This window comes from Dicentrarchus labrax, unplaced genomic scaffold, assembly GCF_905237075.1.
Source record: "Dicentrarchus labrax unplaced genomic scaffold, dlabrax2021, whole genome shotgun sequence".
Classification (NCBI taxonomy): domain Eukaryota; kingdom Metazoa; phylum Chordata; class Actinopteri; family Moronidae; genus Dicentrarchus; species Dicentrarchus labrax.
The window spans coordinates 22,965,917-22,990,919 of NW_026136711.1; the positions used below are offsets into that span (position 1 = coordinate 22,965,917).

Consider the following 25,003-nt stretch of genomic DNA (forward strand, 5'->3'; position numbering starts at 1 on the left):
AAGTGTGATGATTTCAAAACCTCACTGCTCTGTGGTTTACGCAGACCCCAGAGTCCCCTGAGTGAAGACACCCACTCAAGCACGCACCCTCACAGACAAACTCCCAGTCACATCTCACCCACACGTAGAAGCATTCACAAACATATGGCATACACATACATTGCTACAGCTACAGATGTGCACAAAGGTAGGATAACACACACACATACAAAAACACACAGACAGAGGCAGGCATGCTCATACAGGCAGGAGCAGCTTCACAGTAAATACTGTGTACGGTGTTAGCTAGCAGGCAAGCGAGTCAGAGTTCTATTCTTAGCAGTGAATTAAGTAAAAAGCCAGAGGTGTCTTTTACATGGGGGCCTAATCTGGAGCATGAGACATGGATTATGAAATCAAAGCAAGATTGGCCCAGGTGTCTCCAACAATGCCAGCTAGTGTTCAGCACAATCCCTGCATGCAGGATTGAAAAGACAGGGAGAGGCAGAGGAAGTGAGAAGGAAAGGATATGAGACAGAGAGAAGAGGGGAAAAAGGACAGACTATTTATCAGCAAACACACTTCCAACAATCCCCTCTTTCGCTTCATAATCACACTTCAGTGCCAGAGTTTCATCACATCCACGCCAATGTTTGGGGCCACCTCAGAACACAACCTTTGGAGGGGGGCGGGAGAAGAAAAATCTGAGTCTAGTGTGTGAGAAAGTCACAAGAAAAAGAGGGATCTTGTGAGGAATGTCCGACAGGAGAGAGAATGAGAAAAGAGATTCTTGCTGGTTCAGTAGTCGTCTTGCCAGCGTCTCCCATTGGTCTATTGGAGAAGGCGGGAATGAGGGAGAGAGACTGGAATAGAAAAGGAGAGAGAAAAACAGAGGAGGGAATTCCTGTGGCTTGGCACACTGCACCGAAAGAGGCGTGGCCTGTCGTGTGTTTACAGTGTAAGACAGTGAGAAACAAGCTCTCTCCGAGGAGTTAGGGCCTCAGATCTGTTGCTATCACACTTTGTCTTCTGTTCACTTTACCACCGTAACAGTTTTTGTCACAATCAAGTGAACATAAAGAGACAAATCAGAACTCGTTTTCATCAGCTCTTGGAATCACACAGTAGTCATATTTTGTGCTGCTTTAATATTTTCTGCTTGTTGCTTTTCTGAGTTATTTGACTGGAGGTATTTGATGGCAGGAGTCCAGACTTTAAACTGTCAGCTCTTTACATTAGGGCCTCATTATGCTGTCACTGCTGGCGGAGACTGGTGCTGCGGCAAGTGCTTGTTTGTAGCAATCAGAGAGGGAAAAGGGTCATCTTTCTCCATACTTAGGCCTGTGAATCTGTCTGCAACAGCAACATGAAAAACTGCATGTTCTCCATAGAAGCAGCCGCTAGCTACTCGCCGTTGACACACGCGCCAAAACAAGCTGAAACATACTCTACATACATGTACACACACGCTAAAACACCAGCTGACATATGCTTTGACTCCTGTCTCACACACACACACACACACACACACACACACACACACACACACACACACACACACACACACACACACACACACACACACACACACACACACACACACACACACACACACATCCTATAAACACCCCTGTTCACGTTAAAGAGTTTTTTTGTAATGCTTGCAGCAAATGAATAAGCCACTCTTGTAGGCTTTTTAAAAGTACACCTGAGAGCTGCCCCCACTGGGCTCAGAGGATGAGAGCTTAAGGTTAAAAAGCCTATTTAAATTTCAGAGTGAGCGGCACACTCACAGCTAACAGCTAGCAGTCCCTGTAGCTTTGCTCTGTGATGTACAAGTGTTTCCAAGCTTTTACACATATAAAAAAAGCAACAGAGAGCAGACAGAACCAGCAGCAGGGGTGGTCACCTGTAATGTGGCAGCATAATATGGTCACAGACTGAGAAACACTACTCTAGGCGTCAACCTCCACTACAGGTGTGAATACAGAAATCCCATGCAGCGTGTGGTGGATCCTATTGCAAGTCTGCACGGGACAGTGTAAGGTCTATCAGGTTGCAAAGTGCTAAGTATCAGTGTGAGGATCATGTTTCCGTGCTGAAGATAACAAGAGCCTGCTGCCTGTTGTTGTAGAGGAAAAAGGTGCTGCAGTGCAGATAGTTGTGTATTTTGGTGTGGGTTGCATTGCAGAGAAGCTTTAGGCATATGAGCGTGTGCTGTTGTTTGTGTGTGTATATGTGTGTGTGTATGTGTGTGCGCGTGTGTGTGCATCTCCCCTCCACTAGAGTGCTCCTCTCTCTGTGGGGAATAGTGCTGTAGGTGGTTGGAGAAGTGGGTGGGGTCAGGGTGCAGCCGTGTAGCCAGGTGTGTGTTGGAGCTGGAGGCTGGATGGCTGGTTGTAGTACCTTGTTAGTCACAGTGTTGATTGCCAGCGTTGGAGAGGCACTTCCAGAGATCATACACTCCATCCCCAAAGACTCCGACTCCAGGCTGTACGGCGTAGAAGCCTGTGGGGGTTGGGGGCGGGGTGTGGAGGCAGACAAAAAATAATAAAAATTCAACACCATCCAATTATTAAACACATGAGATCCCACTGCAGGTTGCAAGACCTGTATTATGTTTGTGACAATCTTAGACCAGAAACATATCCATCTGCATGATACAAAAAAAAAAGCAGAACTATTGTCATATGACAAAGCAACACCTTTATTTAGGTCACATTTGAACTGTGCTTTCTGAGAAGATGGAGACAGCCCCCCATCCGCACACGCGCACACGCACACACACGCACACGCGCACACACACACACACACACACACACACACACACACACACACACACACGTCTTGCTGTGAGAGATAACTCTGCCATGCCTGTCTCCCAAAACTGCTTACTGTAAGAGGATTGGCTGCCAACAATACCATTTTTAATTCATGATAAACATAAATGAGATTTCACAAACTCTCAATTTCAATGTCTGAGACTCTTAATGGAATGCCTTGTAGGCAGACAGTGTCGGGGGTGGGGTGGGGTGGGGGTGGGGGGGGTTGAGCACAGCGTATGTGTCCTAGAGAAAACACACTCTTCACTTGGTGCGTTCTTTTGTGTCAGGCTCAAATGAACTGCATCAGGAGAGGTTTAGTTGAAACTGTTGGCAGAGCTGCATATTAAAAACAATGTACTTTTAGTGTACCTTTACCATGTGTTGTATAAAGTCTCACACCAGCAAAGAGATGCACGTTGTTGAATGAATGTGATAGTATTTCAATGCTGCAGGGCGACTACATCAACAGCATGTTAAGTTTTATGTAGTTTCGGTGCGTCTGTGTGTGTGTGTGTGTTGTAGAGACAATGGCGTGTGTTAGCGTGTGTGCGTGAGTCTGCCTCGCCAGCCTAACAGATTCTTCCTTTCCTTGTAGCCTCTGGTCAGCCACATTGTGGGGAAGGAGGAGACGAGAGCCCGCTGCTCCGGGATGCCCCAGGGCCAGGTCAATCTGAGCTGCTCACTAAAACCTCTACAGCTGTACGTAACGCTGGACGAAACTCATCCATAATTAAAGACAAAAGCTCCCGCTCAGAATAGCCGGCGCACACAGCTCTGCATTAATTGATGTTTGTTAAAAAAAGTGAGTGCAGAATGTAATGTATGTAACGGCTGCCTGGGGCATAGTTTATTAATAAGGACCCCACTTCATGACAGGCTAGCGAAGCAGCATGGAGAGGCAGTTACATAAAGTCTGGATATGAACTCCTACTGAGTATGTGTGTGTGTGTTTGTGTGTGTGCGTGTGGTAGAGAAAGAGTGGGAGAGAAAGGAGGGTAAAAGGAAGCAGAAGTAGAGACACAGAGGCACAGATGAATCCTGAACCAAATAGAGATGGAGGCAGAAGCTTTAGCAGAGGAACAGCATATGCAGAGAAATGTGTTTTCTTGGTGAATATGCAGAGTTTGTCTCATCACACTCACCCGCTCTCCAGACCTCGGCCTCTTTTTTGGCCGTGTAGGCAAGGCGTCCTCCTTTGGGTTGGTGTCGATGGCCCAGTAAGACCCCTGCAGACAGAAGAAAGCCGTGTGAGCTGAAAAAACAGATTGCTTTTTCACGTGACATCCCTAGGATGTTTGCACTAGACTGAGACATTTCCTCTCTCTGGCATGACAGGACACAAGCACCAGATCTTTCTTTGGCACTGCGACTTACCTGCTTTGGTACAACTTCATTTGAAAATCAGAGGCCTCATCTGCTCTGCTAAAGTCAGTCCTATCAGCCCGAGCCTTTATTTGACTTGATAGCTGTGAGTTTGTGTGGCGTGTGGGTGGGCTTTGTTAGTAGGAAAGGCTTGGCTTTTCCTCCTCTGCGGCTGCTCCTCAATGAGAGGCTGGTGAGGGCAGCTGGTGGTGCTGAAATGCTAAGCCTTTCCTGAAGCCGTTACTTCCTCAGCCTCAGGTACTGAGTCAGAGCGCTGTTGCCAAGGATGAAGGCTCCACAGTCTCAGCCCAGGAATTGAGGCAGCGCTAGCCCTGCCGTGTTGCTTTCTTCTAAGGTCTGAGCGAGGCTAATCAAGGAGAGAACAGTTGGGGCTGGCTCTGGGGCTGCAGCGAGCAATTCCACAACCAGGCTCCATTATTTATCTTTGCATTCGGCCCCATTTAATTTATTTTTCAATGGTGTTCCTCCTCGAAACCAACAGGAAAAGCAGCTTACAGTACAGATTTTTACCCTAAGGCCCTGCAAGTTCTGAATTCATTTTTAATATTTCATATGGCCCCTGATAAAATCTCAATTGTCGAGAGAAAGTGAGATCAGGACCTTTAAAATTACTTCCTTAGCAGAGAGAATAATTGTTATTTCCATATGAAATTCTCTGAACAACAGGAGAGGCCATAGAACAAGCTGTATCTCAAGTATCTATACAATAACCACTGCATACACAATGGCCTGCTCTTGTTAAAGCCAGCAAATCGGTTATTTTCACAGTTCACATACACCACTGCTGCAATTGTTAAAATGAAAAGCCAGGCTTGGCCTATATTTGTCAGGGGGTTAAAATTATAAGTTTTAATATGTGCAAGGCTTTGGGGTCAATTAACATTTTCCTCAGAGGGAAGAATAATTCACAGTACAATCAACCAAAGATGAAGAAACATCTCATTTTGATCTAGGCTACAGTAAAATGCAGTGGAAACCTCATTACACAGCCCGTGTTTTCTACGAGAAGCTTCACTGTAAAAGGTATGTAAAAAGGTGCCTCTACATGTGATCCATCTTTGTGTTAAGATGCTGGGGTTAATTGTAGGGGTACAGATGCAGATGTTTCAAAATTAGGACTCAGAGAGACAAAGCCAGGCTTGGTGGTGTTCCTTTTAATTAGGGGGAAGAACATATTAAGTTAACCCTCATGGGAGGGGAGTTTCTGCATTTCCCTACACCCACCCCAAGAGAGTTGGCAGGAAAAAAGAAAAACATATAAAGAGTCATTAAATTATTCACAAATATACTGCAATATACTGTAGCAATGCCAAGTGAAGTGTGTCCGTGGAGTCTGGGGCAACAAAATAGCAAAGCCACAATATTCTCTGCAGCAATAAAACAAAGGCTGCTGTAAAGATTTTTTTTAAACAGATCCTGATAACACGTCCTCTTTTCCCATAAATGACGCAGCTCATTTTCATACATCAACATAAATGATGTCATCTAGTTCCCCTTTTGTGTGTAAATATAGAAAAGACAAACACAACAAGTACACCGGTCATCCTGGAAACTCCAGGCCCGAAACATAAGACCAATTAAAATAAAGATTTTTAACGGTAGCCTTCACAGGCTGCGTTCCTACCTCCGAGGTAGACAGAGTGTGTGCATGTACAATACCAACTGTCATCTCTTACACCATCTCAGAGAGACAGACAGACAGAGAGCGACATGACTCTCCTATCTCATCCAACCAGCAGTTCTCATATTCCTGCCACATTACAATATTGATGCAACATATCAAGAGCGGCTAGCGCCTCTTTGAAGTTGTCTTCGGGGGAGAAGGGAGTGAGGAAAATTCCAAATTAAACATTAAGGATGCGAGCATGTTGGCCATGCATTTGGAATGGGATCCATACAGCAATAGATTATTTTGTATTTAGTGGAGCAGCTCCCAGGAGTGTCAATATCAGAGGATTACAGCAAAACATGAAATTAGCATTCAGTCCCCATCCTCTACACTGCTAGGCGTAGCTCTTCATGCATGTGTCGGTGTGTACGTGTGCGTGTGTGTTTGTGTAATTATTTGTGTGGTTCCCTAAGCATATGTAGCATATGCGTTGACAGTGCCGAGATGAAATCTGGGTTAGGCTACATATGGTTACACCTATGCATATAATCATACTACATATAGGCCCCATAGGCTCCTTCTTCATGAACTACTCAGCGGACCGGGGGACACTATTTATCAGGTTGTGGTCGCTGCAGATTGTAAAGTAAATCAGGCTGAAACAGCAACTGTAGGTGTTCCCACTGAGATTCAAATGTCAAATTAACATGTTGGACTTGGACATCCTTTTACAGAGAAGAAAAATGAGAGACAGAGAGCTGAGTTGAGTGCAAATGAGGTCAGATTTTTTTTTTGTTGTTGCCTAAGTTGGTTTAGCACCTTGAATCAAATACTTAAGGGATGCAGGACTACCTGACTTCTACCCTGTTACAGCTCCACTTTTAACAGTCTTTGAAATTTTTTTCACTTCACCCACATCTGCTGTCTGTGCTGGTCCAAAAAAAATAGTCTCTCCTTACATTTGAAATGCAATTCTGTGGGGGTGGGAGGTTCATAATAGATTACGAGCATGCCATGCATTTCCAGACTGTCAGAGTCCTGGCAGCCATTCAAAGGTAACATTTTTCTACCAGAGACCATGATACACATGAAGAAAATGTTGCAAACGGTGAATTCTGCCAGCTGAGAAACTAAACACATTCTTCTATTTGTATTTTTTTTTCATAATGACATGCATTCTTCTCCTTTCATAATCACATTCATGTTTAAAAGTCTCACCTTTCCTGGGTCATCTTTGGAGCGAGGCACTTTGAGAAAACACTTGTTCAATGACAGATTGTGCCGTATTGAGTTCTGTGAGGGAAAACAGAGAGAGAGAGAGAGAGAGAGAGAGAGAGAGAGAGAGAGAGAGAGAGAGAGAGAGAGAGAGAGAGAGAGAGAGAGAGAAAGCTGGTGAGAACTACATATCAAAAATCAGATTACACAAATAAGTCTGCAGTACTTGAGAGTGGAGAATAACAAGAGTAAGAGTGGCTGCAGCAACAAGGGCATACAACCTGTTGGCATGTATCATTAAGGTTTAGTCACAGCTCCTGTCATCGAGGTCAGCTCGTTTCAGTGGCGTAAGATCTGGCCTACAACTGTGTCCACATTTCACTCACACATACAGGAGCTCAGTCTGTGTACGAAGCCACCAGGAAGCAATAACTTTCATCAATGTCCAACAAACTGCATTCTGGTTGCACAAATATACTGAATTCCACTGGTGCCAAAAATAGGAGCCAGAAGGAATCCCACACTGGGATGGTTGCTGATACCAGGGCCTGATATTAATTAATGCTTCAGCGAGCTCCTGTGGGGGCAGGAAATAAATTATGTAGATCATTCTGAAAGTTAACTCATTACAGTGTTACAAGCTACTCCACAGCGTTGAAGAGGGAGGTTCATCCAGCTGCCTGATTGGGGAGGCGAGGTGGGCTGAAGTAGCCACAAGGGCTGGAGAGCGACGCTCCAGACCTGGGTTAACCAGCTACAGCAAGGCCCTCAGAACTAGCTGGAGGCAGGCCAGCGAAGGGCTTACAAGAGCCAATGGATGCACACGTTTCTCCACTCCACTTTATGGAGTGGTATTGACAGATGGTCACACTGAAAAGCTGTAGGATTCTCTCATGAGTTTAACGGATGCAAGGGATGAGTAGAGGGAGGCACACAGAGAGAGACAGAGAAAGACAGACAGAGAGAGACCCCCAAGTGCAAAAGATGGGAGCTGCTTGTTCAACAGTATAAGCAATTATACCACAGGAGGGATGATAATGACAGCCTCGTTGTAATGCTGTCAATCTCGCTGGTTAAATCACTCTGAAATGCCAATGTAATCCAGAAAAAGTCTAACAATGTTCTCCAACAGAAAATATAGAGGTGGAAATTGGCGCCATAAGTCAAAATAATTCTGTTCCCCTGCCAGAAGGGAATATTTTCTGAAAGTGAAACTCAACCCAAAATCTGTCTTTTGAGTATCAAACAATCATTCCTGCAGGCTTGAAAGAAGGATGTAAAAAAAATATGCAGTTTGCTCCGTTCACAAAGACTTCATGCAACAATGGATCCCCAAAAATGTGTTCACGACATTGGCAGGGCTTAAAGTTAACTTTTTCACTCAGTGTCAGTTGTCTCAAATTCTACTTTCAACTGTCCCAGACTTAAAAGCCTTTTTTTCTCCATTCGACCTGATGAATATAGTTAATAACTGTTTAATTAACTCACATCACTTCATTGACTCACTCTGTTCCCTGTACTTATATCTGAAAAAAATGTTTCATTATTCTTTTAGTGGTTGGCTAAGTTTCTTTTTCTTTCTTTTTTTAACTGATCAATAAATGCATCACTGCAAACTGCAGCGCAAATTCAAATCTGATTGATATACTGTGATGGAAATTTACATACACACACTTTGAACATTAATATTATTTAGTCAAATAATCACAAACTCACTACAGGGACATCGCATATTTGAAGTGACAATGTAAAAAAATCTACAAGGGAGGGAGAACACTAAATATTACCAGCTCAAACAAACTATTTACATATAGGCTAAGCTCTAGGAACACCCTAATCCAGAGATCTGGAGAGAAAGAGTGAGAGAGAACCTCAAACCTGCTCCACATGCCACACCTACTTACTGCGCAATACAATATATTATATTATTTTCCCCGTATCCTTGATGGTCTGAATAAGTTGCTAAATTTGTCACTTTTTAGAAATAAAGTCACTAAGAGGGTCTGAAAAGACACTAAATCTAGCAAGAAAATATATACTCCATGACACAAACAATTTGTAACAATACATTTCTCTACAGTCCCAAAATTGTCCAAGACAATCTTCTTTCTTGCCATTTTTAAATCGTACCCAGGACAACAAGACACTAGGGCTGGGCGACAAATCGATTTTATCGATTAATCTGAATTCGCAGTTAAACACGATTTATTTTTAGTTAAAATCGGTTTTCTCTTGAACTTCCACAACACCGGCGCTCCCTTTGGGCTCCCGTAGGTCAGAGTGTGCTGACCCCTTCCCCGCCTCTCAACAGATAAACACAACACGGCAGCCAACCAGGATGAGCTCGTCCCCAAAAAAGGCACAGTGTCATGGAACTGGTTTGGTTTTGTGGCGTCCGACAGCGAACAAACCACGACCCACTGCAAAGTTTGTTTGAAAGCTGTTGCAACCAAAAGGTAGCAGTACTAATTTATTCCAGCACCTCAAGCAGAGGCATGCAGCCGAGTGGGAGAAATGTTGCTCTCTGCAAGATATACAGGACCGCAGCCCACAAACACCCGCTAAAAAACAGTCTACAAAAAAATTGATTAAAATCGTAAATCGGGTTTGGTGTGAAAAAAATCTGAGATTTTATTTTTAAGCCAGATCGCCCAGCCCTACAGGACACCCTTAATTTCGTGCGCTGGACATTGGTTGCTCCTTGCATCGTGTTCAAGTTTAAAATTTGCCTGCTAGAAAGTGAAGGGAACTGCTACTTCCGACCGAAACCTTGGCCAAATCCTGCACTCTGGTGCAACCATTGCACAAAGGAGCACAAATGCCCCTGTGGTCACTTTCTGGCTCTGCCACGGTGGAATGAACTGCCCACCAAAGTCAAGACGGCAGAGTCACTGCCCTCGTTCCGTTTCGTTTCAGACTAGACCCTTACTTATGTCTCATGTCTTATCATTGTCCTGCGAAAGTGTACTGTAGCTCTTTATGCTTTTAGTTGTTTGTTTAAGAGGGCTGCATTTCACAGATTTGTTGACATCTCACTCTTATTCGAGGTTGAATGCATTTATTTTAAGTCGCTTTGGGCAAAAGTGTCTGGAAAAAAGGAATGTAATGTAAAAATGACAAGTCTTCACAGTGGTGAAAAATTGTCCAATGCAACCTCTTTACACACCTGAATAATAAGCCACTACTCTGCTGTACCTTTTTATGTGCAACCAAAAAACATGGTTTATGTAGCTCCTTCCAGGTCACAAGCATGAGTATGGACAGCAGAGAAGTGGATTATGCTGTAGGACATTTTGATACAAATTCAAGGTATCCATAGCTGCTACTGTTTCTGAAGAAGCAAAAGGCAACATTTTAACAGCCACCGTTCAAGACTGCAGGGTGATACAATTTTGGGTGGAGTATCACCCAAATACCTGAACTGAACCTGAACTAAGGAAACTGAATCCTTACAGACAAAGACAATAACACAAAATACAATGGACAGGGTAAAAAGAGACACAGACTCACAAGTCACATAACAGCAGGCTGTCCTACGCCTACACACAAGATTTTAAGTACTTTTTCAGTTAACTGATTGTTTAGTCTACGACATGTCAAAAAGAACCAACTCAATTTTAAAATGATATCTTCATAGTCATTTACATATTTTCTTAAAAACACAATGAATAATCAATTATATATTAATTAATATTCTGTTGACTGATTAATCAATTGACTGACAAATAATTTTTGCTCTTGTTCCTCTTATTTTGAGTATTACCACAGTCATACAAAACCTAATCAACCTTTGTTGCACACCAGAATACATTCATGGAAAGGTCTCAAACCACAATATATTTTGGTCCCTATGCTATCGGATCTTCAAAACTAGATACGGAAGCACTGCGATCATGACTCTATGTGGTCTAAACGTAATCAAGCCACAAAAAGCTAATCTGTAGAATCTGACCTGAGAAGTCACATAGACTTGACACATGTATCCACTATAAGACAGGCAAAGTAATAGTTATCTGGTGGCCCTAGGAAGCCCTACTCTCAGACTCATAGATGTTCTGCCTTGCCCTAGACCCACCCAGACTACTTTACACAGGCTGCAGTGACGGGACCATTACACAGACCCCATCCTTTTAGCTGCACTCTGTCCCTTGCCTTGTCACAGTTCAACACTAGTTCAGATGAATAAAACAATGTGAACGCAGAAAGTGATCATGTATAGTGGATGCTGACAAACAGATACAAGGCTCTCCCTTTAGCCAGCCTATGCTACTTTAAAACCCTGAGCCACGTCCAACAGTGGAGTGTCTGAGCAGAAGGGTGTGTGTGTGATGTAACACGTAAAATGCCATACACACTTAAGTACTTAAAAAACATTTTTCCTTCACAGCCTCCGTTGTGTGTCGGAGTGTGTGTGCCACTTGATGCCAGGCAGACAGAAGCAGCTGAACTTGCACAGAGAGGTGGCTCTATCCATTAAAGACCTTCTGCTGGGCCTAAATCATTGATACAGTCAAGCAGCCGAGGCCTGCTGCTACATTAGAAGTTTACTTTTTAATGAACTGTGCCTGCCTGCTCTCTTCTCCTCCTGACAGACCCTGTGCCCTGCGATGTCCCATACTGTGTCAGACAAACTCTTTCTACTGTTGTAGACACATGTGTGGCGTGAAGTTAACAGCCTGTGGGTTACTTGCAGGCGAAGAGATGAACCAGAACAAAAAGGGACTTTAAAATATTACAACGGCAGCAAGGGAAGAAAAAGAAAACACGATGACAGCGACAGTCGCTGCATTTGATAGATCGTAGCGTATTTGCTGAGTAGGAGAGAAAAGGGAGAGCAAGAAAATGATAGGCTCATGAAAAATTAAGGCCAATTACCACTGCGCATATAAACAATATGTCAGCATTTGAGCAGCAGCTCCTTAGATTTACCAGTTAGTTTAGTCCAGTACAAAGTAGTGCAAGAACAAAGTATTTGCTTTAAGACAGTGGGCTAAGTTGGTATAAGGGTATAAGTGGATCTACAGTACAGATGGAAGTGAAGTAGGTAGAAGGGGTCAGAGGGTGTGAACAGTGGTACACAAAGTGAGTCAGACAGAGCTCACTGCAGGGGTCCTGCCCAAGTGCTGCCCAGCATCTACCTGCAACCCCCACAGAGCTCTTCATATCCAACCTCAGCACAAGCCTGTGTGTGTGTGTGTGTGTGTGTGTGTGTGTGTGTGTGTGTGTGTGTGTGTGTGTGTGTGTGTGTGTGTGTGTGTGTGAGTGAGTCTATGTATGTGGGATGACTCCTACACACCTAAAAAAAAAAAAACATGCGCACACACTGGAACGTGTCTCCTAACAAATGGCGGTGATTTAACACACCAGGACAGCAGTGGAGGCGTAAGCAGCTCCGCCCTCGCTGCCCCCCCTGCTGAGGAGCGCTGCAGCTCAGCAGAAGGGCCGCCAGGGGAAAGTAGGTCAGGCTGACCTCTGCGCTTGGCGTGTCAAACGTTCAGAGTGAGCTAAAGGGACAGGCCATGTCAGAGCCCTGCTCCTCACAGCTGGGGAGTAGGAGGCACCCTGTGCACACGGTCAGGGACCCAAGGGAGCGAACTCGGCATGCTGGGACAGACACACGTATGTACACATACCGGTTATGACATAGGGATGAACACCAGCAACCGAGGGAGAGGAAAGAGTCACACTGTGGTCCAACGTGAGTAAATCAGTGCCCCCGTAGGTTCCTGGCCTTCCCACATTCACACAATCTTCCTGCAACTTTATGCCTCAAAGCTTAAAAAAAAAAAAAGGAAAAATATAGTGTGCGGGGGCTCTAACCAACCAACACACGGCCCACTCTTACATTTCCCACAACTAACAAAAAGCAACAAGAGCTGCTAGTCCAGTTGTGAGTTTACTTGAAACATTCCTGAGACCACGTGAAGGCCTGAGATGACCTAGAGGTGCTCTTAAAGTGTTAAGAACTTAAATGCTTCTGGATTTGTTGTCTTTGGGATCAAAGTGTTCTCCCTGGCATTGCAGTGTGTGACGAAATAGGCGGTGGTGAACGGTGTCAGGAACCAGTGGTTAAACACTACAATGACCTCTGCTACAGGAGCTGCACAGACAAATACATAATATAAGCAAAATGATTCCTGAGTTCAATTCATATTTCCAAAAAAGAAAAGAAAGGATCTAGGGAGAAAAGCAGAAGGATGCACAGATTAAAGCTCAGCATAAGACATGGTTTGGCTTAGGTGACATTGGGCACAAAATTAAAGTAACTGCCCCATTTTCAGTTGATCCCGCTTGTATGAAATCAACATGTGTTTTCTCATTAACTATAAAATAGAAGACAGGATGTACCACGAGACATTTAGAGTGAACAAAACAGTCATGTAAAAAATATTGTGCAGTTTTGTGTCGCCACATCTAATATCTTCTACGGAGTGTCTGAACAGATGAGGGGAAAATGACAGATCAGACAAACCAAAGCAAACATTCTTGCAAGTACAATCACTTTGGAGGATAGCGCCTCAACCTCTAATTGACCTGTCAGCAAGTCTGAATGATGGAGCGATATAAAAGACTTGAGCCACTGCTGAGATAGATGCTTCAGATCTGCTCAAAAATACAGAAAGATCTCTCGGATGAATGAATGGTGAGAGGGAGGGAAAGAACTGGTCATAGAGTGGGCGAGTGAATGAATGAGTGAAACAATGGAATAACAAATGGACAGAAAGACAAGATATGCAAGCAGGTGTTAATGCACATGTATGGTGTTTACAATATGGTGGACCACAGATATCGCTTAAAGAGAGGTCACAGTAGACAGCAGTGAAACAGTGAAATTGAATCACTGTGTGAAAATTATTTCCTGCGAGGGAGGAAAGGACGAAGCATCTCCTGCTGCAAGAAGATGTCCCAGTCATAGCGTAAAAATACTAGATTTTTTTCTTTAAATAAAAGATCCTTTATTATCTATATTTAACATAACAAAAGAAAAAGAAAATCACATCAGTAAAAAATAACTGACAGGACAAATTACTTATAGGAGCCTAATTCTTCTGGACATAAAAGGCAGATTCTGCTTCAACATATTTAGCTTTGGTGTCTTACGCAACATGTTAAACAGTTTCATAATCAATATGCAGAATTAGAACTGGAATCATTATTATCATAACAATCAAAACTAAAATCAACCAAGGGGATGAGGACTAAATATAATATTGCAATAATTATCAGAACATTAGAGCTGAAACAAATAATCAATAAGTTGATAAGTCAATCAACAGAAAATAAACTGACAACTATTTTAATGATTGATTAATCATTGAAGTCATTCTTCAAATGCAACTCCAAACATTCTATGGCTTCAGCTTCTCAGGTGTGAGGATTTGTTTGCATTCCTTGTATGTACGCAAGTATGTATGATAGTAAACTGAATGTCTTTGGACTTTAAATGGTTGAATAAATCAAAATAATTTGAATATTTCACATTAGATTTATGGAAATTATAAAAAAAGAAAGAAAGAGTGAAAGAAAAACAGAAAGGGGTAAGAGTGTAGCAAGCAAGCCCACAATAAAGGAAACAGGAAGTGAATCAGTAGAGATACAGTAACACACACACACACACACACACACACACACACACACACACACACACACACACACACACACACACACACACACACACACACACACACACACACACACACACACACACACACACACACACACACACACACACACACACAGATTACTGTATTTTTAGGCCTTTGTTATTTTATATGGACCCTGTGACATGCCCACCAACACAGAACATACTCCTCAGCCTCAGGGATCTGCACCGAGGCCATGGAATGTAGCACCTTCGCTGTCTATTTGTAGTGGGTGTGGGAAGGCATGTGGGATGCCACAGCATTCGCTCAGCAAGGCACCGCTTTAAAAAAAAAAAAAAAAAAAAAAAAAACGATTGGACAAACATACACACAGGTATAGAAAGGTAAGTTCGTCCAGGTGCAATCACCAGATGATTTAATCCTGTTAGTTGTGAGAAGAGCTGTGACCTTAAGTCCATCAGAACAAGGCTTTTTCTGACTGACTGGATGAAAATGTGCTGCGCGATGACAAAGGAGAGCCAGGGTGCTGTATGCTTCAACATTTTGAGCATTTAAAACCTGTCTTAAAGGCTCCAATAGTGACTGTAAAGTAGGTTTTCTTGGTTTTAGTGATAGAAGCAATTACATTAAGCACATGTTAAAGACATATTTAATTATATTTAGTACTACCTAAGCCTTATTGACTACAGTGACACCGCCCCCCCACCGACACCATACTGTCTTCCAACACACCGCAAAGCTCTCTTGCATCTAGAAAAGCTACCGAGAGACCCAAAGCCTGCACTCAAATACCAATGAAGTCAACTATAACGATTTTCAACTTGAATTTTTTTAACCATCTTCAAAGGTATTTGATCTGCCTCCCTTGGCATCTAGTAGTAATGTGTTGGCATGCTAGGTTTTAAACCCCATAGTCTCTGATCTTTACTCACTTGTATGTAGTTTTAATAAAACATCAACAGTTTGCTTGCCTGCTGCAGAAAAATACATGCCAAGGTGAAATCTGTCATACATATAATACCTTGTTATTCCAACTCTATGTCTAAGTCCATAATGCAAAGACAAAAGAAAATAAGCAAACCAGAAAAATCTAAATGATTGCTAACTTTTTCTATATAGACCCGGGTCATCTGGTGTAGCACACTGAGGTATTATAGTAATTAAAACTCAACAGCCACTTCTGCAGAAGGAGATGACACTATGGGGAAATTGTATTTTTCTCTCTCCCCTCCAACAGTGAGCATTTGGCTAAATTAAAGCCATTTTTCACTGGCAGGCTAATATAATGAGGGCAATTCATGCAAGAAAGAAATTAGCTTGATAAGCGATCATGTGTGGACTCAAAAAGTACATGTTATCAGGAGAAGTGACAACAGCATCAGCAACATCAAAAAAACATTTGCTATAGTGAGATGCTTGGACCTACCATTATTATTATTATTATTATTATTATTATTATTATTATTATTATTATTATTATTAAGGATTTTTTAAAAACTACAGAATGCAATTAATGAAAATAAAAACAAGGAAGAAAAAAATAAAATAAAGAATCAAAGCTGTCAAAGTTCCCCTGCCACTACAGGGGAGCCAACTGAGATGACAACCGAGGTCACTGGTTTGCATCAGCCTCCACAGGTGTAGTGTTTCCAGAGGCCAGCTCCATACATTCAAACTGCAGGAAAGGTAAAGAGGATAGACAGAAGAGGCTGCAGGTACAAAATGTGCTTCGGCAGTGGACAAAAGCCACCTCAGACAGATGTGTAAGGAGAGACGTTTATTATAGATAAATACAAGTGCGCCACAGCAGTCTACAGCAACACTACACTGCGTCAGATAACTTGAGCAGGCCACATTAGACCAGGCCGTCTACACATTAACCACCGTCAGATACACATTAACCAAAGAGGTCTGCAAACATATAGTAAAAGTAGACGTTGAGCTTACCTGCCTATTCTGAGGCACCACGAGTAAGCAAAGCAATCCAACTTTATCTGCCAAGTAATTTTGTTGAGGGTAATCCAGGGATACTGCATCCTATACAGCTCAGACAATAGGCTGAGCCAAAACAAAAACCCCAAAGTTCTCCAGTGGCATATAAGAAGTTTATGAATCCTGCACCAAGGATGTTCCCTTTTCAACAGAAGCAGTGGGGTTAGAGACCAAAAGCTCCAATATAAATGTTCTGAACTCAATCTCACTCAGGCACATGCACCCACATTCCCTTCCCTACCTGCTTTGTTGCTGTAAGGCCAACCTTGGAATGGACCTGCAGAAATTCAAGGAAAAAAAAAAAAACTTCTGCATTATTTTCTAGGTGCACTCGAGGTTACAGCCCTGGCTTGAATGCTACGTTTGAAATTCGAGCATTCCCCTTATAAATTGGCAAGCAGTCACTGCAGATTTGAAAAGCTGTGGGGGAAAAATTCACTTAATGCAACACTGAATGGCAGGTCACACTACAACAAAAGCCCTGAGCCACTCATATGAGGCCTATTTGATCACAGTCCTTCAGAGAGCTATCTGTCTTTGTCTCTCTTTCTCTTTTGCCGATATTTGTGTCTCTCCCACTCTGTCTCACTCTCTTGCTCAGAGCCAAACTGCACACAGTCAAAGCGCTTTGTACAACCTCTGGTGTTGCTACAGTTGCTACACTACTGCACAGTGCAGCGTGCAGAAGTGAAGCATTATTCCATTAAGTGGATTATTTCTGAACATCTCTGACCTTCGACAGGGTTGTCATTGGCAATGAACCAGAAAGAATTGAGAAGAAATGATGATGGGCACGGACCTCTTTGGAAATTGGCAGGATTGAGTGAAAGATAACACGACTGAACAGTAAACCAGTCAGTACAACACAGTAGATTAGGCTGGAACGAAAAGGTTGAGACGTGGCGAGACTAAAATCAAGTCAGGAAAATAAATAAAAGTGAAGAACATCCACTGCAGAAAACTGAGGATCATGGTTGAAGATAACCTTAAAGAATTTATCTGTATCTAGAAAATCAGACCAACTTATTTTAGCTCACATTTAAGGAAAACAAATACATTACTCCAAATTCTAAAATCAAAAGTCCAAATGTGGATGGTATCTTCTACTTCTGATAAGTGATATCCTCTAAATGAGCCTGTTAACAGCTTTCAGTTTCCACTTTAGCAGCCGATAAAACGTTAGCTATCAAAGCAAAGCATATAGACGTCATTGCAATGCACATTTCAAGGTAACAGTTGTCTGGCAAACACACAATAAATGTCCATATAGCTTATACGATCTAAAAACAAGAAGCCTGCAAACAGCATTGATCTTGAACTTGATTTTATGGGTGACAATTGGGTGCAAGGAGGTTGTAGTGACTGTACATTTTATGTTTTAAGGGGGTCATTGTCGCAATAGCACACTCCGGCTCAAACTCTTTCTGTCAATCTACTCTCATGCACTCGGCGCCTAAAGTCATCACAAGTTATATCAGCCTTGAGGAAACAAAAATAATTGACAGATTCTCAAATGGGAAAAAAGACGTAGCACATACTGTGTGCTTGGTCACCCGAGACAAGCTGGGAAACTGGTACAGTACAGACTGACAATATCAGCGCAGAGAAACCGCCTTGCACAGTGCTGTAAATTGAGTCTGGTTTTCTGAGCAACGCGGCCTCGCACTTTCCTCCTGCACTACACAGGGCGCTTTTTCTCTCCCTTCCTCCTCCACTGCAGAGGCAGCACAAGGCCATGAAAGATTGGAGGCAAAGTGACGTCCTCTGGTTTATCCTCCCTGAAAGCCTTCGCATGCTCTCAGTTCCACATGAGGGATCTGATGAAAGCCGTTTGTCAGTACGCCACTTAATTATCAGCCAGAAGAAGAGCCTCTGATGCTATCCTCTGACAATGGCTCACAGCAGCCTGCTGACTACAGTGCCCACTAACAATGAAGAACTGACTGCAGCTACTAATAGTGACGGGGTAGTGCCAACTGTCCACTTAAGAATTAGACAAATAAAGAAACGGCACAGAAAACCTTTTGTGTGCAACTTCAATGTATAGTCTTCTCTTTGCAGGCTTAAGTAGCAAGCAGCAAATTTTACACTGAAATACCAAGACAGTAAAATGTGATGTTTGGAAGACAAAATGTAAAACAGATCTACTGAAAACACACGATATTGAGGAGAGGAAAAACTGAGACATTTTGACCTTTTATTTTTCCTGCACGTCTACATAAACATTTCAGAGCTCATGCAGCTGCTCAATATGCACGTTACCATCAGACTGAAAATAAATAGAACAGTCATGCACTCCTTAACCTTCTATCTTTGCATAGTCATATTCTTCTGACTGCTGACTGCTGAGAAACAAACAGTGACTATAGCTGTACACCACTTATTTCTGTGCAGATGGATTAAAAAAAATTCCATTACCTTTGTTATAGTTAAAGAAACTCTAGTATCGGAATTAAATGTGGCATTTGAATATCTTACAGAGGGAAATTACCTGTTCAACATGTTCACCAGTCTAGTTCTGGTACCTCTGATCTCCTTTTTACTTGGTATTGCTTAGTTTTCCAAAATAACTAGGGTGTGTATTCCTCAAAAAGTTATGTGTTCAGTAGAAAAAGATGAGCATCAGCTAGATAAAGGGCTTTATTTTCTTATTTGGCTGTGTTCTTGTCATGCAATTCACCCTTACATTAACTACAGTCATCCCCAGCCTTTTGAATATAAGTAGCCTGAAGGCTACTACACAAGAAGAGAAAAAAGTAAGCCATTTACCATCATCCATAATAATCTGATCTGATACTTAGCTTTTCATTAGCAAAGTACATTACTGTACATGGTGCAGGGAGATGACTGAGTGTAACCTTGGTCTTGGAGCAACCTGTCAGTAGGGAGCAAAACCACAAAGAAACAGCAAGAAGCAACGGCTCATTTTAAATCACTGCTCTGCTCTCACTAACAAAGTCTGAAAAAAGCCTACAAGAAGCTTTTTTTCCCCCTGTAATATGTATTATATTTGATTTCCTTCTGAAAAGGAATCACAGACCCACCCTACAGTCCATTAGCCAAGTTAATGCAGAGCTGCCAGACTTGCTGACCCATTAATAATACATTGCAGTGGTCAAAAGAGGCCAGACACCTCCGTGCACCCCTTCATCCCTCTACACGGCCACATTAATGGACTAATTCAGATGCAATTAACTGGTGGGGAGAGGCTGTGGCCTTGCGGCTGGTGGAGCACAGGCTGAAGGGCTTACAGCCAGGGCTTGGATTATAATCACTGCGAACACACACATGAACACACACACACACACACACACACACACACACACTCACAAAACAATTTACATACTACTAGAAAGGATCCAACACATTTGTAGTAACAGAATGTAGCTTTCACCATCAGAAACCAAAAGCAAAATGAAAATTAATGGATATAATTTGGACTACTCATCATATTCATCCCTAGAAATACTGTTTTTAAGTGGCCCTTGGATAAAAATCCGTTAAAATACCATCCACCAATTAAACCTGCAATAACGTTTTTTTTTTTTTTTTTTGGCCAATTACTTGAATGCAGTGGAAGCAACATATTTGTATATTACCTCTGAACTTTATATGGTAAACATGTTAGCTGCTTAAATATCCAGCAGATGCAAAGCAACATTAGCATTTGTTTGGAGTTGGGTTTGTGTCCAACCAACGAATGTAACGCCAATCTCACTCTTCTTTTAGCTCTGTTTTGGTTTCCACCAAATGGTTTGGTTTTAATAAGTGGTGTTTTGTCTGTAAGTGTCCTATCTGTTGTCATGTTTTTATGTTTGGTGTGGACCCCAGGAAGAGTAGCTGACGTTCTCCCTCAGCTAATGGAGATCCTCATAAAGTAAAATAATAAAATCTAATCCACCAACTCTTGAGAAAAGTATCTGGATATTTAGCTGCTAAAAGCTCAACTATGTTCACCAGCTAATTGTTTATTTTGTATGTATGGCGTTTGGTGCTGGGCAGGTAACGTACAATCATTTTTGGGAGATTTTTCACTTAAGAAACCGCTTCCTGCTGTGGCCGAAGACAGCACTATGAGAAGGGTGACAATGTCACAAGAGTAAAAGGCAAAACAATGAGCTAAAAGACACTGTAAAGCTCGATAGAACATAGAGGAACGCAGTGTCGGTGATAAGCAAGTCCTTTCACATGACACAACTAATCCATTAATATAAAAATACTGACCATAGCTGCTTTAAACACCAGCAATGCCTGAGGACATTCCTTATAGTAAATCTGCATGAGACGACAAAGTGTGAAACGCTTCCACTGCCCAGCCTTCAGATTTAATTTCATCAGTTTTTTATGTTTGTCCATTATAGCAAGTTTCATTCAATAGCTGTGGAAACCTGCTCTTTGAGAATGTGACGTTGACAAATGAGCAATTACAGGAGCGATATTCACGTGTCACATCTGTGGCCAGCATGACCCACGATTAGCCCTACTGATGCTGAATGTTAGATGCGAGAGCTGAGCCTGTCAACGCAGGCGCCTGGGAAGGCAGCGTGGCCCATTCTGGCATGTCATCCATCACTGGTTCCACTCGGCTGCCACAGCTGTGTCACTGTCCCCCTCTCACAGACCGCTGACCCCACTGAGGACGCACCAGCAGGATGATCAAATATCTCTCTGGGATAAGAGACAACAATCCTGCTTCACTGACAAGGCAGAGGACAAAAAACCCTCTTTCCTACATATCCACTGCCACGGTGACATCTTTATCAATAAGCAGCATTTAAAACTAGGCAGCAGCAGAGTCGTGTAAAGACACATGGCTGCTTGCTTTTCATTCCAAAAAAAAAAAGAAAAAAAGAAAAAGCAGGGATTGTGAAAAGCAGAGTGAAGCCATTAGCTGCGGGAGGCTGACACAGAAGGTGAGGGGGGTTAAATAATTGCCAGAGAAGAGAGAGGGTGGATTGAAACAAAGATGAAATGGAACAACATCAGCCAGACGTATTCCCAAGATAATTACTTGCCATGCAGATTTTATCAACATGGCAATCATCAGGGCCAGTCTACTCCTTTTAAAAATTTCTATCAGATGTGAGTGACCTACAGTCTGGATGCAAGGCTGAGCCCCCAGCCGCTCTAAGTGGACACTCAGTGGAGGGCTTACCTCAGTCAAGCTACAGACCTTTGACCCTATCAACAGTCCCAGGTTGCTGTAGACTTTTTAAAAGATCCTTCTCCAGCCTCTGCTAATTAGTACTGCAGCCTCTTTCCCTTTCATTTCCAAAAAGGAAACGCTGTGTGTAAGCCACAGTGCTGGCAGATAAATTAGCTGCATGCTTCACAGGAGGCAACCGTTCTTCAGGGAGAGCAGGCTACCTTAATTATGAATATTATTAATTACATTTAAAAAAGACCAGGAGAATTTTTTTTTTTATAAATCAAATCACTCACACTAAAAGATATTTGTTAAAATTAAATCACACCTTGTTTACTCGAAACAGTTGTGAAAATTATATTTTATTTACAGACGGAGCCAGTGGCAGCAGTAGCCAGTCTAAACCATCTTAGATGAATTTAACAGGGCAGATTCAGTGTTAAAGGCGGATTCTGTGCTCTATTTATAGCATGCAGAATTCATCAGCGTACCCCCCCCTTCTCTGCCTCCTTGTCAGAGCAAAAAATCAGTGCACATACAAGAGGCTATGTTAAAAGGCACCATCTGTGATCGCAATGTAAACAAAGGTAGCCTGATATTCAGACTGAACGACCATTATGGTACTACTCCATTATTCAGTCTGACATTGCCTTCTTATTAGCAGTTTCCCGGAGAGGAGGATTTGATTTGACCCTAACCAATCACTGAACTAATGCATCCAGATGCTCTGACTGTGTTAGGCTACGTACATTTAGCGTTTACAGAGAACAGCAGTTGATATTGAAAATATAAGTCTGCAAAGACAATTTGCTTCTAAAATACCACACATGGTGATGTGTCCAGGTACAGGAAACAATAGACACGGCAGAGTAAGAGTTCACTGAGTGCATCGTTTTCTTGTTTTAGCAAACCAGAGGGTCATTATCACTGTAAACAGATATCTGAGGCAGATTTATTGAAGAGTGTGTCAGCTCAACCTAGCTTGTATGTACATTGCATCTAAGCCGGCTGAGGATGTCTTGCTTACATTTAAAAAAAAAAATAAAAATAAAAAATAGATAGCTCAGTAAGCCAACTTGTTATGACCATGTTTACTTTGTGTTCATACTGTGGTTACTTGCAGTTTGATGTAACACAAGCAGTGATTTAGAACAGCAATTAAACTGCTAACCTGAATTAATTACAAATTGTCTAAATTTGTCTGACTTTAACATGGATGATGTCACCAACTTTAATAAGTTTAATCAGCTGAGGAAGAAAAGTGTTCACTAACAACACTCCAAGCATAGAGTATTTTAAAAAAGGATGAAAACCTTCCTGATTCCTTTTGAGAAAATCCATGATGGGGTGGCAGTGTTCACAGACATTTGCAGCAATATTAAGCTCTTACTGTACACTGCATTACGCAAAGGCGACAGCCAACCAAGTAGAAAAATGATAGAGGGCAAAAGGCCATTCACTGGGAAAACTAAGTTAAAATAAAGGGAAAGCAACGTGCTATTTTTGTCTAAATCTTTCTAGCCACGGAACGATGACTAAAGAGTTTCTGAGCAGCTCCCTATGGCCCTTCATCTTCCCCTCTGAAAAATCTAACAACTAGCTAATGATTTTTCCAGTTATGAGTTGTTCTGAAATGTGCTTCAAATTCCTTGCAGTTCATAACTTTAACTGGGACACTGGGGTTGAGTTTCTTGCCCAACTGCGCTTCAGACTACAGATCTGTGACAAAGCAAGGGCACAGCCTAGTGAAGGTGATGATCTCAGTCACCACATAAATGGGCAGCTCTGGAAAAGACATAAGAACGAAAGACCCTGACCCCTTCCCCAGTTATTAAAGAGTCTTATGGGTCTCACTAATGCCAGACACCTAAATACTTCAGTGTACTCTGTAGGTCTCATATCCAAACCCCTACTCGGCAACGCAGGCGAAGGCCAAGCCCTAACTAACTAGGGAAAAAGAGGAGAACTAGCTACCAGCAGACCTGACTACACTGACATATCCTACAGTCTTGGCCTCTCATATTCCTCCATAATTACCAACTGAAGAACATGCCTCAACAATACAAACTGATTAACAGTTTTTTCGAAGGCCTGAGGCTGTGAATAAGAATGTGTGCAGGGATCAACAGCCCATCATTGTCCACTGTTATCTGCATTATAAATTATTCTTGGAAAGAAGAAAAAATGTGGCAACGTAAGTGGTGTGTCTCAGCCGGTGGGTTAGGTATCGACTTCAATAGCCCTCATTACCGCAGAGGAGGAAGTTACTGAATCAATTGATGACCATAGTCAACAGCTTTTACAACTGGCTGCTGTATCACAACTCACTGAGCAAAAAGAGCAGATGGGAGGGAGCTGTTAAGGGTTAATGACTGTTTAAAATGATAACAGAAGTCATATATATAGGGGATGAACTGTGAGGCCATGGCCACGACTGTCAAAAAGACAGCTACAGTTTCAAGTAAAATTGAAGCCAACAATCTCTACACAGGCCTGCAGGCCACAAGAGGAAGCGATAGAAGCCTCGGGCCTTTTATGTTCTGCACTGCAGTCAGCACTTCACTCAGTGGAGTGTGGGGACAGCAGCTCCTGCCAAAACGTATCCGTGCCAAGGCCTGCCAGCCTGCTCTCCCCGCCCACTCTAAGGGCCAGAGCGTGAGCGGTGGGGCGCCGGTAGGCGGGTGCAAGGTGAGGCTGGTGGGCGGGTGGCCAGGCTGGAGCTTCCTGACACGGGAACCCGCCTCACAGCAGGATCAAACTGGCTGCCGAGTGAATCACTACCCCTCCCACCACCTGACAAAGTCAGCACTGGGCCAGCACGCAGCCACTTTTTCTGTCTCTACAATTAAGAAGGAATCCAGGATGAGACAAAGTGCTAAAAAATCACCTCATCGCTCATCAGACTGCATCTCAGCCAAGGTTAATATGACACTGGACTGAAAAAGAGACATTTGTGAACTTTATGAAGATGATTATTTTGGACTTGGGTTTGGTGGATGGGTTACAAAAGGAACAGAGCAGCACTCTAAATATGTATCAGTGCTGTTAAAATATTCAGTGCCAGCTAAGTGCTTAAAATTTAAATGCTTGCTTTACGGTGTAATGATGATACAGGCTAAGGAAGTAGATGAAGGTATCAGAGAGTCTAGCACCGAAGCAATTTTACACTTTCAGATTTCAGGCCCTGTAAACCTAAGCTTGAGGTAGGAGATAGGGGCAAGAAGCGCAAATTCTCATACCTGACCAATCT

General features: G+C 42.6%; 1 protein-coding gene across 3 annotated transcripts in view; it reads right to left on the reverse strand.

Moving 5' to 3' along the window:
• Positions 1-25,003, reverse strand: part of foxj3 (forkhead box J3) — a 75,731-nt gene that overhangs the window by 15,145 nt on the left and 35,583 nt on the right. For 2 of the 3 annotated variants that reach the window (XM_051414332.1, XM_051414330.1), the window contains exons 3-6: positions 16,849-16,884; positions 7,015-7,089; positions 3,947-4,030; positions 2,386-2,487 (exon numbers count right to left, since the gene is read on the reverse strand). In XM_051414332.1, the coding sequence (XP_051270292.1) occupies positions 2,386-2,487; positions 3,947-4,030; positions 7,015-7,089; positions 16,849-16,884 (297 nt within the window). The remainder of the gene's footprint in view (positions 1-2,385; positions 2,488-3,946; positions 4,031-7,014; positions 7,090-16,848; positions 16,885-25,003) is intronic. The other variant, XM_051414331.1, reaches the window with a different exon arrangement.